The sequence below is a fragment of the Trachemys scripta genome, chromosome 6, assembly GCF_013100865.1.
Source record: "Trachemys scripta elegans isolate TJP31775 chromosome 6, CAS_Tse_1.0, whole genome shotgun sequence".
Taxonomy (NCBI): domain Eukaryota; kingdom Metazoa; phylum Chordata; order Testudines; family Emydidae; genus Trachemys; species Trachemys scripta.
This window is the reverse complement of record NC_048303.1, coordinates 121,031,272-121,049,211: the sequence shown is the minus strand read 5'-3', so window position 1 is coordinate 121,049,211 and position 17,940 is coordinate 121,031,272. Positions and strand designations below refer to the sequence as shown.

The 17,940-nt window shown below is 46.3% G+C and overlaps 1 protein-coding gene across 4 annotated transcripts in view; it reads left to right on the top strand.

Moving 5' to 3' along the window:
• The window catches only part of GNE (glucosamine (UDP-N-acetyl)-2-epimerase/N-acetylmannosamine kinase), a 69,684-nt gene that overhangs the window by 36,370 nt on the left and 15,374 nt on the right, over positions 1 to 17,940 (top strand). For all 4 annotated transcript variants that reach the window (XM_034773428.1, XM_034773429.1, XM_034773431.1 and 1 more), the window contains exons 3-7: positions 10,582 to 11,033; positions 12,724 to 12,876; positions 13,574 to 13,786; positions 14,630 to 14,717; positions 15,295 to 15,505. In XM_034773428.1, coding sequence (XP_034629319.1) covers positions 10,582 to 11,033; positions 12,724 to 12,876; positions 13,574 to 13,786; positions 14,630 to 14,717; positions 15,295 to 15,505 — 1,117 coding nt within the window. The remainder of the gene's footprint in view (positions 1 to 10,581; positions 11,034 to 12,723; positions 12,877 to 13,573; positions 13,787 to 14,629; positions 14,718 to 15,294; positions 15,506 to 17,940) is intronic.

Sequence of the window (17,940 nt, the reverse complement as noted above, 5' to 3'; positions counted from 1 at the left end):
ACTTTGCAACACCAGTTACAACAGTGCCATGTGAACACCTGTTCTCACTTGCAGGTGCCATTGTAAATAAAAAGTAGGCAGCATTATCCCCCGTAAATATAAACAAACTTGTTTGTCTCAGAGGTTAGCTGGACAAGAAGTAGGACTAAGTGGACTTAGATGAGGTGAATTGAAAAATACTGTTTCTTTTGTTTATCTGTTTTTATCTACTCCCAGGAAAGTCAGTGGACCCGTTTACACTCCCATTGAAATAAATGAGAGCCTTGTCTTTGATTTCAATGGGAGCAGGATTGGGCCTGCGGACTCTTGTGACTGAAGCAGCAGACAGTCAGTTAGCAGCAGGCTGCCGCTGCAGAGTAAGTCTCTAATACAGAGGGGGCCAACCTGAGCCTGAGAAGGAGCCAGAATTTACCAGTGTACATTGCCAAAGAGCCACAGTAATACGACAGCAGCCCCCCCCCCATCAACTCCCCCCGGCTCCTAGCGCCTCCCACCCACCGACAGCCACGCCAATCAGCGCCTCCCCTTCCCTCCCCATCAGCTGTTTCATGGCGTGCAGGAGGCTTTAGGGGGGGATGGGGGAGGAGCGAGGGCACTGCAGGCTCCGGGGAGGGGGCGGGAAGGGGTGGAATGGGGGCAGGGCCTGTGGCAGAGCCAGGGGTTGAGCAGTGAGCACCCCCTGGCACTTAGAAAGTTGGCGCTTGTAGCTCCAGCCTCGGAGTCGGTGCCTATACGAGGAGTTGCATATTAACTTCTGAAGAGCTGCATGTGGCTCTGGAGCCACAGGTTGGCCACCCCTGCTCTAATAGATTCCCCTTCACAGGATCACCATCATTCCTGCATTGCTCAAGGTGTAGGGGGACTTTGGGCATTGAACCATGAAAAAGATTGCAGCCACCACCATTGCTGCTGCCGATTGCTAGGTATCAGTGAGGAAGGCACTCACAGAATGTCCTAAAGCTATTGAATATGAGGATGCGGTGGTGAGCAGAGGTTAGCTGTAAACAGAGCCAAAAACAAAATGCAGAAAGACTGTTTTTTGGGAATAGTATCAGCTCTGAACAAATCATGTAGGAGGTCACTGGCCAAGATTTATCCTGCATGCACTTGTAGTAAGAGGAATTTGGGAGTGGCAAGATTGGCTCTCTGGAGCTCAACAGAAGAATGGTTTCCTCCCCTCCGGAGGCTGAGCTTTTTGCTGTGCTTGTAACCATTGCTCTGCCACCACGCTTGCCAGCCACGATTTTTAACTTGCAACGTGCAAGTGATTCGCCAAGCGTTAAATCTGACAAAATCCTATCGGGAAGTTTGCTCCTTTCCACTAAGGAGGGTGAATGGATCAGTTCTCTTAAGGAAAAGAATTAGAACCCTTTAATTTCTCATCTCTCATTCCAACCAGAGTCTGGAACATTTATAAGGTCAAGTATAATGAATATGGTATGTAAGTGCATCACTATACACTTGTAATCAGAACAGCCATCTTTTCTCCTATTATCCTGCCTCTTGTCCTTCACCCCAATTATAGATTACAAGTGTGTTTGTGCAGGTGATAATGAATCTAGCATATCAGAAATATTACGGCTTTCCCATTGTGGGTGTAAGCTGCTATTAGTACTTGTCATCTCAGCAGCATAAAATGAACCCTCTCTCTGTGGCATTGCTGCACCTCCTGCAGCAACTATTCAAGGTCTTATAACTGTCTTCGTTTGTTCTTGGACTTAGTTAGCTTTGTGTTAGTTTTAATATAATTCATAACATACTCTAGAGAGCTGAAGAACTGCTTGGTCAGGCAGTAAATTGGAATTATTATATTGACAGCTGCGTAGCAATGGGAAAAATACAAGGGGAAAAAAAATGCAAACAGCCTTGCAGCTGCTGCCCCTAGTGCAGGGATCTCAAACTCAAATCACCACGGGGGCCACATGAGGACTGGTACATTGGCCCGAGGGCTGCATCACTGAAATCTTTTCATACAACAATACAAAGGTATAGTCAAAAATGAAGAGTAATATAGTATGCTATTCAAAGTCAATGTATTAACTTTTTTAAAACTGTAATGCGAAAAGTCAGTGCTGATTTTGATAGTCATTTCATTTTTGGCCACTTAACTGGCAGCGTTTTGCATCAACCAGAGCATCAGTATTAGGTTTGATATCCTGAGACGAAACCAATCTCAGTGTTGCTTTCAAATGTTCATCAGTGAGCCTTGCCTTAACACAGATTTGTTAATCTTCATGGAAGAGAAAAACTGTTCACATATATATGTACTTCCAAACGTTGCCATTACCCTTGCGGAAGCAGAGAATAACATGGGAAGTCTTTCTTGTGAAAGAAACAGGTAGAATTCTGGTATTCCAGCATCTATATACTTCTGCTTCAGAATGGTATCACACTGAAGCTCCACTAACTCCATCTGCATTTCCTCTGCAACATTGTCAATTTCCACAGTAAATGGTGTGGAAAAAAGTTGAAAATGTGGTTCAAGTGCCTTGAAATCTTTAAACCGCACATCAAACTGTTTGTTTAAGTTAGAAGTGATATCTGCATATTCTTTCAAGGATTTGGGTTCAACTATTCCTAAGGAATTCTGAGTTGTACAATGGACCAAATTGCCAACAGTCAGCTGTTTCCCCACAAAGTAAGCTTGACTTTGAATGACTTAACACTGTCATACATCTGCGTTATCACCTGTTTTCTACCCTGAAGCTTCAAGTTCAGTGCATTCAGGTGATCAGTTACATCGGCTAGAAAAGCAAGGTTGCAGATAAAAGTGGAATCAACAAGCTGTGGAACCTCCTTGTTTTTCATTTTCATGAAGAAATCAATCTCCTCTCTAAGTGCAAAAAAATGCTTCAAAACATCTCCACGACTCAGCCATCTAACTTGAGTGTGATGCAGAAGTTCCCCATATTCGCTGTCCATACTTGCTAGAAAAGAAGTGAACTGTCTGTGATTCAGCCCTCGTGCACATATAAAATTAACGGTTTTAACAACTACATCGATAACTTCCTTCATTTGTAGACTTTTACTACACAGAGCTTCTTGGTGCAAAATGCAATGTATGCTGGTGAAGCTAATTCCTGGTATATTGAGGCTGTTCAGTTTGGTCTTCAATAATCCAACCACACCAATGTTTTCAGAGCACATTGATGACGGACCATCCATAGCCAAAGATACGAGTTTGTTCCATGGCGGCGCAGCTTTTTCAGTGCACTCTTCCAGTCCTTGAAATATGTCACGTCCCGTTGTGGTACCCTTTAGTGGCATTAAGTCTAGCAATTCTTCAGTTATATTCAAATTGCAGTCCACACCTCTAATGAACACTGCACACTGTGTGATATCTGATACATCTGTTGTGACAAAGTTCCTCCTCTATCTTGGTGGGTCCTGCCTCAGATTTTCTTGCCTCAGAGATTCACCATGTGGGTTGGGGAACAGCCCAGAGACCTTCCCCTCTGGAAGAACCCACAGTCCAGGTCAATTGGGAGATTTGGGGGGAACCTGGGCCCGCCCTCTACTCCAGGTTCCAGCCCAGGGCCCTGTGGACTGCAGCTGTCTATAGTGCCTCCCGTAACAGCTGCATGACATCTACAACTCCCTGGCCTACTTCCTCATGGCCTCCTCCAAACACCTTCCTTATTCTCACCACAGGACCTTCCTTCTGGTGTCTGATAACGCTTGTGCTCCTCAGTCCTCCAGCAGCACACCCTCTCACTCTCAACTCCTTGCGCCTCTTGCTCCCAGCTCCTCACACTTGCACCACAAACTGAAGTGAGCTCCTTTTTAAAACCCAGGTGCCCTGATTAGCCTGCCTTAATTGATTCTAGCAGCTTTTTCTTAATAGGCTCCATATGTCCTAATTAGCCTGCCTGCCTTAACTGGTTCTAGCAGGTTCCTGATTACTCTAGTGCAGCCCCTGCTCTGGTCACTCAGGGAACAGAAAACTACTCATCCAGTGACCAGTATATTTGCCCTCTACCAGACTCCGGTACCTCTCTGGTCTGGGTCTGTCACACTGTACTCTCATCAAGAGCAATTGAAAATGCTTAGAAGTCTTTTGCCATTTGAATCAGTTGTTTTTGCACATTATCTACTAAATCCGTTATCCTGCAGGCAGTTGTATTGGCAGATAAGCTTATGCCTTCAAAAACTTTCTTCCTATCAGGACATAAAATTTCGCTGGCCTTCACAAGACATTTTTTTATGAATAGGCCTTCTGTAAAAGGTTGTGATGATTTAGCTATCATTTTGCTTATCACAAAACTTGCTTTTACTGAATCTTCGCTAGACTTGTTAATCTCAGAAAAGAAATTTCTTTGCTTGTCAAATGCTGCTTTAAGTTGCCAAATTTCTTCCTCTCGGATTTTTCCAGTGAATGCATCATATTGTTCACGGTGCATCGTATTGTAGTGCTGATGCACATTATGCTCATTTGCTGACAAATAAGGCATTGAATTTTATCTTTTTTACCTCTGAAAAAATATAAATTCTCCCATTTGTCTTGGAAAACTCTCTTTTCTTCCATGAATGTTCTTTTTTTTGACGAAGTCATTTCCGAGGGGTTTTAATAAAATATAAACACTCAGTAATACACCTCACTCAAAGGACAAAACATGCACTGACTTCTAGAATTACTTCTGTTAAAGCTCGGCCCCGCCCCCACTCCACCCCTTCCATGAGGCCCCACCCCTGCCCTGCCTCTTCCCACCCCTTCCCTGCTACTATTCCAACCCCTTCCCCAAATCCCCGCCCTGACCCCATCTCTTCTCCACCTCCTCCCCTGAGCGCGCGGCTCCCCGCTCCTCCCCACTCCCTCTTGGAAAGCCCTAAGCGCTTGGAAGCACTTGGAGGTAGGCAGAGGAGTGGAGACATGGCGTGCTGGGGGGGGAGGAGGAGGGAGATGGGGAGAGGAGCTTGGCGGCCACAGGAAATAACTCTGCAGGCCGCATGCAGCCCACGTGTTTGAGACCCCTGTCCTAGGCCTTGGCTACACTTGTGAGTTACAGCGCTGTAAAGCCGCCCCCAGCGCTGTAACTCACTCCCTGTCCACACTGGCAAGGCATTTGCAGCGTTGTATCTCCATGGTTGCAGCGCTGCATGTACTCCACGTCCCCGAGAGGAATAGCGAGTATTGCGCTGCCGCTGCGGCGCCAGTGTGGCCACCCAATGCGCTGTGAATGGCCTCCAGAATTATTCGGCAGTATCCCACAATGTCTGTTCTAGCTACTCTGGTCATGAGTTCAAACTCTACTGCCCTGGCCTCAGGTAACCAACCATGTGACCCACCCTTTACATTCCCCGGGAATTTTAAAAATCCCCTTCCTGTTTGCTCAGCCCAGCATGGCATGGAGTGCTATCAGCGAATCTTTCCAGGTGACCATGTCTCCATGCGCCAAGCGAGCCCCAGCATGGAGCAATGGCGAGTTGCTGGACCTCATCAGTGTTTGCGGGGGAGGAAGCTGTACAGTCCCAGCTGCGCTCCAGCCGTAGAAATTACGATACCTTCGGGAAGGTATCAAAGGACATGATGGAAAGGGGCCATGACCGGGATGCCCTGCAGTGCAGGATTAAAGTGAAGGAGCTGCAGAGTGCCTACCACAAAGCCCACAACACAAACGGCCGCTCGGGTGCTCCCCCCGCGACCTGCCAATTCTACAAAGAGCTGGATGCGATACTTGGGGTTAACCCCACCTCCACTCTGAGCACCACCATGGACACTTCAGAGCCGGTGTGGGGGGAGGGAAGGAAGAGGAGGAAAACGGGAGTGATGGTGGCAGGCTGGATGGAGACACCCCGGAATCCCTGGAGCCATGCAGTCAGGAGTTCTTCTCGAGCCAGGAGGAAGGTAGCTAGTCGCAGCGGCCGGTACTTGGTGGAGGACAAACAGAAGAGCAGGTTCCTGGTAAGCGTTTTTTTTTTTTTTTTCCGGGAAGGAATTTTTTCGGTGCGGGCTCTTTGGGAGAGGAGGGTTAGGCATGCATGCCTAGATACGGAACAGTGCATTGATGTGGTTTATCACATTGCGGTAATCGGCCTCGGTAATCTCCTTGAATGTCTCATCCAGAACGTGTGCAATGTGCTTGCGCAGGTTTATCAGGAGAGCCACCATGGTCCTTGTCCCAGCCAGGCTAACGTGTCCGCGCCACCGTGCGGCGGGGGGCAGGGGGACCATTGCTGCACACAGGCAAGCTGCATATGGGCCAGGGCGAAAGCCGCATTGCAGTAGAAGACCCTCCCTTGCTTCCCAGGTCACCCTCAGCAGCGAGATATCGTCCAGGACAAACTCCTGTGGAAAATGTTGGGACAGTGTTCAGTGTAGGTGCCCCCTGAAGCTGTTGGCTCTCTCCAAGGCACAGAAACCCAGAGGACAGTGCAGCCCTGAAACAATCAGTCCCCCTTACTCACCATTTTGAGGCTCCTGTGGGATATGTGTGCTCTGTTTCGGACAGGAAAATTATGCTATTGTGTAGACCCTGTGTGTTTTCTACTCCTTAAGTGCGGGGGGGAATCATTACTCTGTCTGGTATAAACAATGCTGCCTCTGTTAAATGTTGCATTTTGCCTATACAGCTGCATCAACCTTGAGACCTCAGCCGTCCCTCTTATAGCCTCCTCAGAGATTGCAAAGACTCAGGAAGAGACCGCGAAAAAGCAAAGAAGACATGCTTCAAGAAGTGATGCGGCAATCTATTAAAGAGAATGAGAAAGCACAGAACTGGAGGGAGAAAGAAAGCAGGATCCTCCAGGAAAATGCAGCGCACCAGCGGCAAAGCACCGGCAGCAAAGCACGGATCGGTTCATAAGCATCCTGGAGTGCCAAGCAGACGCTATCCAGGAGCTCGTAGCCATGCAGAAAGAGGAGCAGTACCACAAACACAAACGCCACCCCTCCCACAGCCCTTGTCCCAAAACTCTTTCCGTTGTGCCCCACTGTCACCTCCAACCCACTTTCCCCAACTTCCATGTTCTTCACACCACCCGCTGCCTCCAACACCAGTATCTTCACCACCCAGCCCTGAAAACCACGACCCTTACCCTCTGCACTCAACCCCCATCACCATGCAGTATAGCTATCCTGAAGTGCAGCACTCTCTGCACAGCACACCAGACAGGACATACGCGAATCTGTGATTGTACCGTTCCCCACTCCACCCCCTTGTTTCTTTTCAATGAATATTTCTTTTTTCAATAAATGGATTTTTTGGCTTTGAAAACATTCTTTATTATTGCATAAAGTAAAAGACTCCTTAGCCCAGGAAATAAACAGGCACTGCAAGTCTGCTTAGCAAACACTGATTCCTAAAGATTGGAACTACTGCACTTCACTCCCATGCAGTGCACCAGATATCACTGCTGGTTTTCAGCCTCAAATTGCTCCCTCAAGGCATCCCTAATCCTTGCAGCCCTGCGTTGGGCCCCTGTAATAGCCCTGCTCTCTGGCTATGTAAATTCAGCCTCCAGGTGTTGAACCTCAGCGGTCCATGCCTGTGTGAAGCTTTCACCCTTCCCTTCACAAATATTATGGAGGGCACAGCACGTGGATATAATCGCGGGGATGCTGTTTTGGGCCAAGTCCAGCTTCCCATACAGAGATCGCCAGCGGGCCTTTAAACGGCCAAAGGCACATTCCACAGTCATTCAGCACCGGCTCAGCCTGTAGTTGAACCATTCCTTGCTGCTGTCAAGGCTCCCTGTGTAGGGTTTCATGAGCCACGGCATTAATGGGTAAGCGGGATCTCCAAGGATCACAATGGGCATTTCAACTTCCCCTACTGTGATCTTCCACTCTGGGGAAAAATTCCCGGCCTGCATCTTCGTGAACAACCAAGTGTTCCGAAAGATGCTTGCATCATGCACCTTTCCGGGCCAGCCTGTGTTAATGTCAATGAAATGCCCACGGTGATCCACAAGCGTCTGGAGAACCATAGAGAAATACCCCTTCCGATTAACATACTCGGATCCTAGGTGGGGTGGTGCCAGAATAGGAATGTGCGTCCCATCTATCGCCCCTCTACAGTTAGGGAACCCCATTTGTGCAAAGCCATCCACTATTTCCTGCACGTTACCCAGAGTCACGGTTCTTCTGAATAGGATGTGATTAATGGCCTTGCAAACTTGCATCAACACGATTCCAACGGTCGACATTCCCACTCCAAACTGGTTTGCGACCGACCGGTAGCTGTCTGGAGTTGCCAGCTTCCAGACTGCAATAGCCACCCGCTTCTCCACTGGCAGGGCAGCTCTCAATCTCGTGTCCTTGCGCCGCAGGGTGGGGGCGAGCTCCTCACACAATCCCATGAAAATGGCTTTTCTCATCCGAAAGTTCTGCAGCCACTGCTCATCATCCCAGACTTCCATGACGTTGTGATCCCACCATTCGGTGCTTGTTTCCGAAGCCCAAAAGCGGCGTTCCACGGTGCTGAGCGTGTCTGTGAATGCCACAAGCAATTTCGTGTCGTACGCGTTACGTGGCTCGATAGCATCGTCGGACTCCTCACTGTCACTTTGGATCTTAAGGAATAGTTTGACAGCCAAACGTGATGTGCTGGCAAGACTCGTCAGCATACGCCTCAGCAGTTCGGGCTCCATTTCCCGCAGACAGATCGCGCTGCACAGAAACAGTTGAAAGATGGCGCCAAAGGTGGACGGAAACAAAGGGATTTCTGGGATACGAAGCGATGCATCATGGGGCGTTGGGACAGGACCCAGAATGCCACGCACCTATGCCCCCTTCCCACAACTCACGGCATCAGAATGGGAAGAGGTGCTCTGTGGGATAGCGGCCCATAATGCACCGCTCCCAATAGCGCTCCAGTTGCCGCAACTGTGGCCACGACAGTGCGCTGGGCAGCTGTCAGTGTGGACAGACTGCAGCGCTTTCCCTACTCAGCTGCACGAAGTCAGGTTTAACTCACAGCGCTGTACATCTGCAAGTGTAGCCAAGGTCCTAGTGTATATACAGTACTCAGGTTTGCACCCTAGCTATCGGTGGTTCTGATGCTTGGTAGCCCTCTTGAAGCCTTTCCCATGTAATTTAAACTACAGAGATGTGATGGAGAAGTCTACTAACTAAACTTGCTTTTAAGTCCCCCGCACCCACGAACTCTATTCCGTGGAAGAAGCTCAACATTTTCCTCTGCTACCCAGCCTGTGTAACAACTTGGTTCAAGTCTATTGGAAAAAAGACTTTGGTAGAGCTGTGCTAACTAAATGTCTGGTGGTGATTAAAATATGTTCTGCAGTTTAAAGTAAATAGCTTATGGTTAAAGAGTCTTTGCTTTTTCTGGGCTTGTGATATTTAATACAGGCTTTAAAATATGTGAAGTCTAGTAAGTATTTAAAAAAACATGTGCTTACAGCCTTTGTGTGACTCCTTTTAAAAATCTGGTTTCTTTGTGCTGAAAACCCAGCCTGGACTTGGATTACTTGTTTTTTGTAATCTGTAAGGTGCTACTTTGGGCTGGTCTACACTGCGGGGGGGGATCGATCCAAGATACGCAACGTCAGCTACGCGAATAGCGTAGCTGAAGTCGAAGTATCTTGGATCGAATTACCTGGGGTCCACACGGCACAGGATCGACGGCCGCGGCTGCCCCATCGACTGCGCTACCGCCGCTCGCTATGGTGAAGTTCCAGAGTCGACGGTGAACGCGTTCGGGGATCAATATATCGCGTCTTAACGAGACGCGATATATCGATCCGGATAAATTGATTGCTACCCGCCGATACGGCGGGTAGTGAAGACATACCCTTTGATTGCATGCTGTAGAAAGCAGGTCAGTGCTGTCAAACTAGGCTGCTTAAAGTTAGGCCCCTAAATCAAAATGGCCTGGTTGTCAGAGGTGCTAAGTAGCCACAGTTCCCACTGGAGTCAGCGGGAGCTATGGATGCTCAAGCACACTGCCAATCAGGCACGTCTACGCAGGTGCCCAAGCATAGCATCAAGTACTATCTTAGGGGCTGGTCCACACTAACCCCCCCACTTCGAACTAAGATACGCAACTTCAGCTACGTGAATAACGTAGCTGAAGTCGAAGTATCTTAGTTTGAACTTAAAGGTACTTACCGCGGGTCCACACGCGGCAGGCAGGCTCCCCCGTCGACTCCGCCTACTTCTCTCGCGGAGCAGGATTACTGGCGTCGACGGCGAGCACTTCCGGGATCGATTTATCGCGTCTAGACAAGACGCAATAAATCGATCCCAGAAGATCGATTGCTTGCCGCTGAACCAGCGGGTAAGTATAGACGTAGTATAGAAGTATAGGCACCCTCGTTGGAAAATGTTGGCCTCAGTGAACAAGGATCATTAAAAATTTGAAAAGGTGTCTCCCACAGAGAGAGAGAATCTAGCTGCTTCCTCAAAGTTAGTTAATGGGCATGTTTAGTTGGGGATTGGCCCTGCTTTGAGCAGGGGGTTGGACTAGATGACCTCCTGAGGTCCCTTCCAACCCTGATATTCTATGATTTTATGAAACTGGTAATGAAATGCTTGTGTGCGGTTCTGCTGTCATAAGATACGTCAGTGTGAAAGCAAGCAGTATTGCAGTTTGAGCATTTCTTTTCTTTTGCTTCTTTCTTCAGTAACACCTACCGTATGATTGAACAAGACGACTTTGACATTCACACGAGGTTGCACACCATAGTGAGAGGCGAGGATGAGGCAGCCATGGTGGAGTCGGTAGGCCTTGCGTTAGTAAAGCTACCGGATGTCCTCAACCGTCTGAAACCTGACATAGTGATCGTTCATGGGGACAGATTTGATGCTCTGGCACTGGCCACATCTGCAGCCTTGATGAATATTCGGATTCTTCATATTGAAGGCGGGGAAGTCAGTGGGACCATAGATGACTCAATCAGACATGCCATAACCAAACTGGCTCATTTCCATGTGTGTTGCACAAGAAGTGCAGAGCAGCATTTGATATCCATGTGCGAAGATCATGATCGCATCCTCTTGGCTGGCTGTCCCTCATATGACAAGCTTCTCTCCTCCAAAAATAAAGACTACATGAGTATTATACGTATGTGGATAGGTGTGTATTGCACTTCTGTTCAAAGTTCATAAGATTTCTGTAACAGGCAGGCATACCTTTTTGTTGGCATTCTCATGAAGCTGAGACAGGATTTTATGAAGGGTATAAGCACATTTTGACAGTGCTCTTCTATCCTCTATCTCCCACCATAGAAATACATATAGACCCAGTAAACACAGACATAACTGAAAACTTGTTATGCTGTTTTTCAATAGAATGTTATTCCCTATGTCTTTTCCCCTGCTCTTTTGAAAGCAAGATATCCATGTCCTCTGCCTTTCACACTTTAAGGAAATGTGCCTATTATTTTGAGAACAAAAACTTTTGGTAAACCAAAAGGAGGAAAAACAACATAAAACTTTCAAATGTTATCATACCACAATAGTCTGTTTCCAGGGCAAGATTAATAACAAGGCCAATTGGTCTGTAGCTTGGAAGACTGAGAAATAGAGGCTCCAACCTCACATATTATTTAACATAATTATATCCCATCAAATAATGCTTAAATATTGAGGGACCCCTTCCTCTCTAGAGACCCAAATGTCACATTTTGACTGTGTTGGTTTCTTCAAGAAACTCCTTCATTTCTATAATTTCCGTTCTCGTATTTGTAGTCAGGAGAAAGTAACCCTACATGATCAAAAAAAGTGTAGTCAGAGATTGTTTTTAACATCTAAAACCCTATTGCTGAGTCAAAAAACAAGAGTCAAATTTGCTGAGTTCTTTGTTAAAAAATAAATTAGAACTCAGAGCTATTTCTTTGATACACAGAGGTTCAGAATCTTGTTCATATCCTTTATAACCAGACAGCTGGGAGCAGATCTGACCTAATAATGTTAGAGATTGTGCATGGAGCTAATTTGCAGAAAATCAAGGGAATTTACGTGCTGTACATTGTTTCCTGCACAGTACAATACAGTAGCGTGATATATTTCAGAGACTTGTGCTGTATGTCATCCGTTTCCTTTCAGATCATTCCATATAAATCAGCATAACTTGTTGGTGTTTGACAAGAAAAATTCTTCAGCCCCTGTCAATTGGGAACTGGGTTCTTGTTAGTTCAATAGTTTAGTTATTTTCAGAATAAAGTAAAATGAACCGGCTACTCTTTATAACAAGTGAAGTATTTATGGTGGTCACTCCCTCATTTCTTTTAAGCAAATGGTGAAAAATCCATCCCTTAAGGCACAGAAGACTCTCAGGAAACCTGAATAGACTAATGGATTGAAAGGAATACATGATCACAATGAAAATCTCAATCAGATCTGCCTGTTTGCTGTTGTGCCACAGCCTCAGGGTCAAATTCTGCTCTCATTTACAATAGTGTAAATCCAGAATACGTTAATTGGCTTCAACTGAGTTAATCCAGTTTTATGCTGGTGTAACTAGGGGCCTCGGTCTGCTCTCAAAGTACTCTCATAAAGTTTTAGGACTCAGTACTGCAGTTGACTCTGTGCTGTAGCCTTAGACGAGCAATTGTTCAGAGTCTTACTTACAGTGGTAAACTTCAAACCCATATTCTCTTTCACTCCCTTATGATCTCTTGTAGTATTGGAACTCATTGTGCTAGAAATCAGATTTGCTGTCTAGAACTTGGGGAGGTTTTTGTTTCAGTGGCTTCAGAATAATTCTCCCACCACAACCACCACGCTGCTAATAAAACAGTCTCTTTTGGGCTCCCTTCAAACAGGTGAAGATGTAAAACCAAGAGATTATATAGTCGCTCTGCAGCACCCTGTGACCACGGATATTAAACATTCCATAAAGATGTTTGAACTAACGTTGGATGCGCTCATCTCCTTTAACAAAAGGACACTAGTTCTGTTCCCAAACATCGATGCAGGTGAGTGAAACAGGTACTTGGTATAAGTGGTTTGGTTTTTGTTTTAAACTGGTGAAGAATTGCCCTCCAGATTTTCAGAACTCTCCATGGAGTCACTTCACCCTCTGTCTCACTCATAGACCTCTTAATCCACCTGCTTCCATCCTTGTTCATTGCAGCCCTCCCATCTGACTTCCTCTTTCCTCTCTGCATCTTCACTTGTGCTACTTCATCTTCCCAAGTGGAGGTAGCTTAGTGATCTAGGTATAATGTTTGAACTCACTGGAACTGTGTGCTGAATGCAGGATCACCTTCGCCCTTCAATCTTCTGAGGAAGATAAAGGGAAAGCATTGCAATTTCGGGGTGACAGACAGACAAGCTATTTTGCTTGCCCACGGGCTCTAAAATGTTTAAAAATATAATAGTAATGGAGAATAGTTGGATCTCAGACTCACAGCTGGAACCCTATGCTCAATGACACAGCTGTGAAGAGTCCTGTGGAGGGCAGGTGAGCAAAGAGTGGTTGGGAACACGTACACAGATCTGGTGGGGGCAGTCCTAGGAATACCAGTCCGGCTGTTTTCACAGTACTTCTGTGTTGGCATCAGTGACAGCAACTAACGTCATTACAGTGTATACAGTGGCCCCTTCAGTAGCCACAGTGAAAATTCAACTATCAGTTAACATTTTGTTCTCAATTGTTGGCTTTTTCCATAGGAAGCAAAGAGATGGTTCGGGTGATGAGGAAGAAGGGCATTGAGCATCATCCCAATTTTCGAGCAGTAAAGCATGTTCCGTTTGAGCAGTTCATCCAGTTAGTGGCACATGCTGGCTGTGTGATTGGTAACAGCAGCTGTGGTGTTCGAGAGGTGGGAGCGTTTGGAACTCCTGTCATCAATCTGGGAACACGTCAAATAGGAAGAGAAACAGGTATGTGTTTGCTGCTAAGTTCTCTGCTAAATTAACTTCCTGGGTGTTGGGTATGGTCATGTGCTTGCATCATTACAGAAGGTAAAGTCAGAGTTTAACAAGCATGTCAGTTTTATTTTGAATGGACATTATCACAGCAGGGACATTTTGACCTATCCGAATAACTTCATTGATCTGTTCCTTCTGTCCTGATGATTTTTGTAGAAAAGCCTTTTATCTTTAGTCCAACTAAAATAAATATATACAGTGGCTTCCACCTGCCAGAATAAGCCACTGCACATGTTTTCTTTATGGGTGTAGGTACATGTAACAGGCATAAAACTATGCACTCTGGAATGATCCTGCAATTTTAATATACACATACACCACAACCAACAGCAGGTATAAAAAGCAAATGTATAGTTTTTTTTCACAATCACACAGGTGCCTCAGATAAGACTTGAATAACAGTTTACCCTCCTGTTCTTCTCTGTGTTGTTCTTATATGTGGGAATTACACTGGAGTTAATAAGAATTCTGTTCTCTAAGTGCTTCGCAGGGAGGATACTGTATCATGACAATGTTACTATTGACTTCAGTGGGAGCAGGTCCTAACAGAGCAATGTCAGCGTAGCATCTGCATGTAAGAAGATGACACATACAGAAGTAGGGGCACTATGTGCACATAGGTCATGTTCCTTTTGAGTAGGTGTGAGGCCTTAACACATTTTGCCAGGACACACAAGTAATTGCTTGTTCATTTCAAATTCTGTTCTCCGTTCTCTTCCCCTCTCTCCCTCCCCCCCCATTATTTATCAAGTAGCTGGCATGCACTAGAATGACATTGCATTTTTGATTATCTAGGCGAAAATGTTCTTCATGTTCGTGATGCTGACACACAGGACAAAATACTACAAGCTTTGCATCTCCAGTTTGGACAACAGTATCCTTGGTAAGTACATATATCCACCCACTACTCTTCAGGGGACCAGAGAAAAGTCCCTTAGTTAGTACTGGGGTGGAGAATAGACTTCACCACATTTACCCAAGGTTAGCTCCCCACTCTAGGAAGAAATAATAATCTTAAATGTCTTATTACATACAAAGGAAAGTGGTCTGTGAATCTCAGAATCATTGTACAATGTTGGCAGCTTGGAACTCATACAGCAAAGCTCTGCTGCTTGATGTCTAGGATTCAGTGTCAACGTCTAGAATTCTTTACGAAAAAAACAAATAATGCTGTAACCTCACGGAACATGGTTAAATGAGAGCCCAGGGCAAAAAATGATGGTAATTCCACCCTTGTGCTACCTGTAGCTGGATAGCCCTTAACCCATTCCAGATTGCTAAAGCATCCAACACATCCTGTTGCACACTCACAGAGACTTGAAATGCATTATTATCATGGCAGAGAACATGTTATAGTTATTAATAACCTTTGAGATGTGAAATATTGTGGCCTATTTTATAAGTGCTGTACAGACTTGCTGTTTTACTTACACTATAATTGGTGCTTTTTTATATTACAGCTCAAAAATATATGGGGATGGGAATGCTGTCCCAAGAATTCTGAAGTTCCTCAAATCTATTGACCTCAAAGAGCCACTGCAGAAGAAGTTCTGCTTCCCTCCTGTAAAGGAGAACATCTCACAAGATATTGACCATATCCTAGAAACTCAGAGTGCCTTGGCTGTGGATCTCGGTGGAACAAATCTCCGGGTAGCGATAGTCAGTATGAAGGTAAGTACTATTCAATGTCTGTAGACACCACTGTATTAGATGGGAAAGTCCTGCTTTGGGGATAGTGCAATGCAGTACTGTCCCAGGGGGAGATCCTAGGCGCGCCGATGAAGTGTGCCTGCTGCTGTGCTCCTTTATGGACTGTGCAGCTGGCCAGGTCTGCTGGCCAACGTGGAGCAAGGCAAAGCCATGATCCCACTGACTCCTTCTGTCTGAGGGGCCATGCACCCACAGGGGAATAGGCAGGGAGCAGTTCCTGCGCTTCCCTGAGCACAGGGACTACAATTCAGCTTATGCCTTTATATAGATCACACACAAGGGGAGAGACTCCTGGTGCCATTTTCCTCACTTCCCACACCACCCCCTCATATACCTTAGTAATGGACATGCAGAGTATCTGAAAAAAAGAAAGAAACTAGACTCCAAGGATAATTCACTGAAGAAGGAACGGATAGTTCAGGTCATGTGATAGGGAGTTTTTCACCTCTGTCACCAATGAAAACACAGCTAGGCCAAAAGTTGTTACTTTCTGATAGCTGTTGGACCAACAGCAGGTGATAGTTGTTCTCCATTTGATACCTGAGAACAGGAGCCCAGCACTCTAAACCATCATCAGAATAGAAGGCAATTGGCACCCAGGCTGGAATTCTCAGAGAAACCCAGGACTGCGTGAGACTAACCAACCCCTTTCTCTGCTAAAAGTGATTGTTCCAGAACACATTGAGGCATGTTGTGGGGTAGTGTGGGGAAACGTGCACCATCACAGCCTGCGTGGTAGACGTTCTGTGAATAAAAGACTTCAGTCTCCAGGGCTGTCAGCCCATCATCTTTCACCACCAAAGAATTCATGGAGCGTAGAACATTTTTCTTTGGCCTAGAGTTGCGTGGCTTGTACACAGCTAGCTCATTTAAGTGACGTTTCCCAGAGTGGGCGGTATGCCCCTGGGGCTGGCATGAAGAACTAGGCGGGGAAGCACAAATAGGCCTCTCAGTTGTTTCCCAGAAACTTTAGCATTAATTAAAAAAAAAAAAAAGTGTCTAGCTGTTCTGATTGTGAAGAAAACCTTGAAAATGTGATCCAGGCGTAACTGATGAAGAGATGTTTGCAAAAAGCCTGAAAGAAGAGCTTGGAGGTGTTAACTGCCTCATTCACTTGACTGGGTACAACTCAGGCACCAATAATGATCCTTTAAATTTGGTCACCATTGTTAACGATTTCATCACTCAAAGCATCTAAGACAGGAGAGAGAGTGTTATAATGCGAAGATGTACGCAATCTAGTCTGATCTATTGTAAGGGTATGTCTAAGCTAAGGAGACCACACTAGCATAGCTATGTCCCTGTAGCTACAGCGGCATAACCCTATAGTGTGGATGCAGCCTACACGGACACAATGAGTTTTTCCATTAGTGTCGGAACACCACCTCCCTGAGCGATGGCGACTACGTCAACTCCTCTATCAACGTAGCACATTTACCCTGGGGTTAGGTTGGCATCGCTACAGTGCTCAGGAGTGTTTGGTTTGGTTTTGGGTTTTTTTGCACGCCTGGCAGATGTAGTTATGTTGATCTAGCCCTAAATGTAGACCAGACCTGAGTGACACCCTGTTTTTGAATATGCATTTAACAACAGATGGCAGAGCTGAAGGTGCAGTTGGTTTAGTTTCCCTGAAGGTGGGACTCAGTTTCTGAAAGTTTGGAAACCACTGCTTTCAAAGAGCTTTCAAACTCTTCTGGCAAAGCCAGAACAAAGAGATTACCTTTAAAAACTTCTCTAGTTACTTTTTTTATTTGTTCCTGAAAAAACAAAAACTGGTGGAGGAAACTAAATGAAGATTAAAGGAAAACAAAACGCCATCATTGATGTAATGCTGACATTTGAGTGAGAACCAGCACTCAAATGTCAGGAAATTCCCAAAGCTGAAGTTGCTTTGGTAACGTTAAGTCAGTCATATGGTATATATGCAGCATGGTCTATTCCTTTCCCCCTTGTTAAATGTAAACCACAGTGCAATATACTTCAACCAGAAAATACACAGGATTAGGGTTACCATACGTCCGGTTTTTCCAGGACATGTCCGGCTTTTCGGCAATCAAACCCCCGTCCGGGGGAAATTGCCAAAAAGCCGAACATGTCCGGGAAAATGCCAGCCGGGCACTTCCCCTCCCGCGGCTGCTCTGCTCCTCCCCTGACTCTTCGGCTCTGTTTAAGAGCCGAGCGCTACGGGCTTTGGGCAGCCCCCATGCCTCCGGACCCTGCGCCGCCGGAGCCCGGGAGGGGAAGTGCCCGGCTGGGGGCGCAGGGTCCAGAGGCATAGGGGCTGCCTGAAGCCCAAGTGCTACCGGCTTCACGGTTTGCCGGGCAGCCTCCAGACCCTGCGCCCCCGGCTGGGCGCTTCCCCTCCCGGGCTCTAGCTGCGCTGGGGAAGCGCCGGC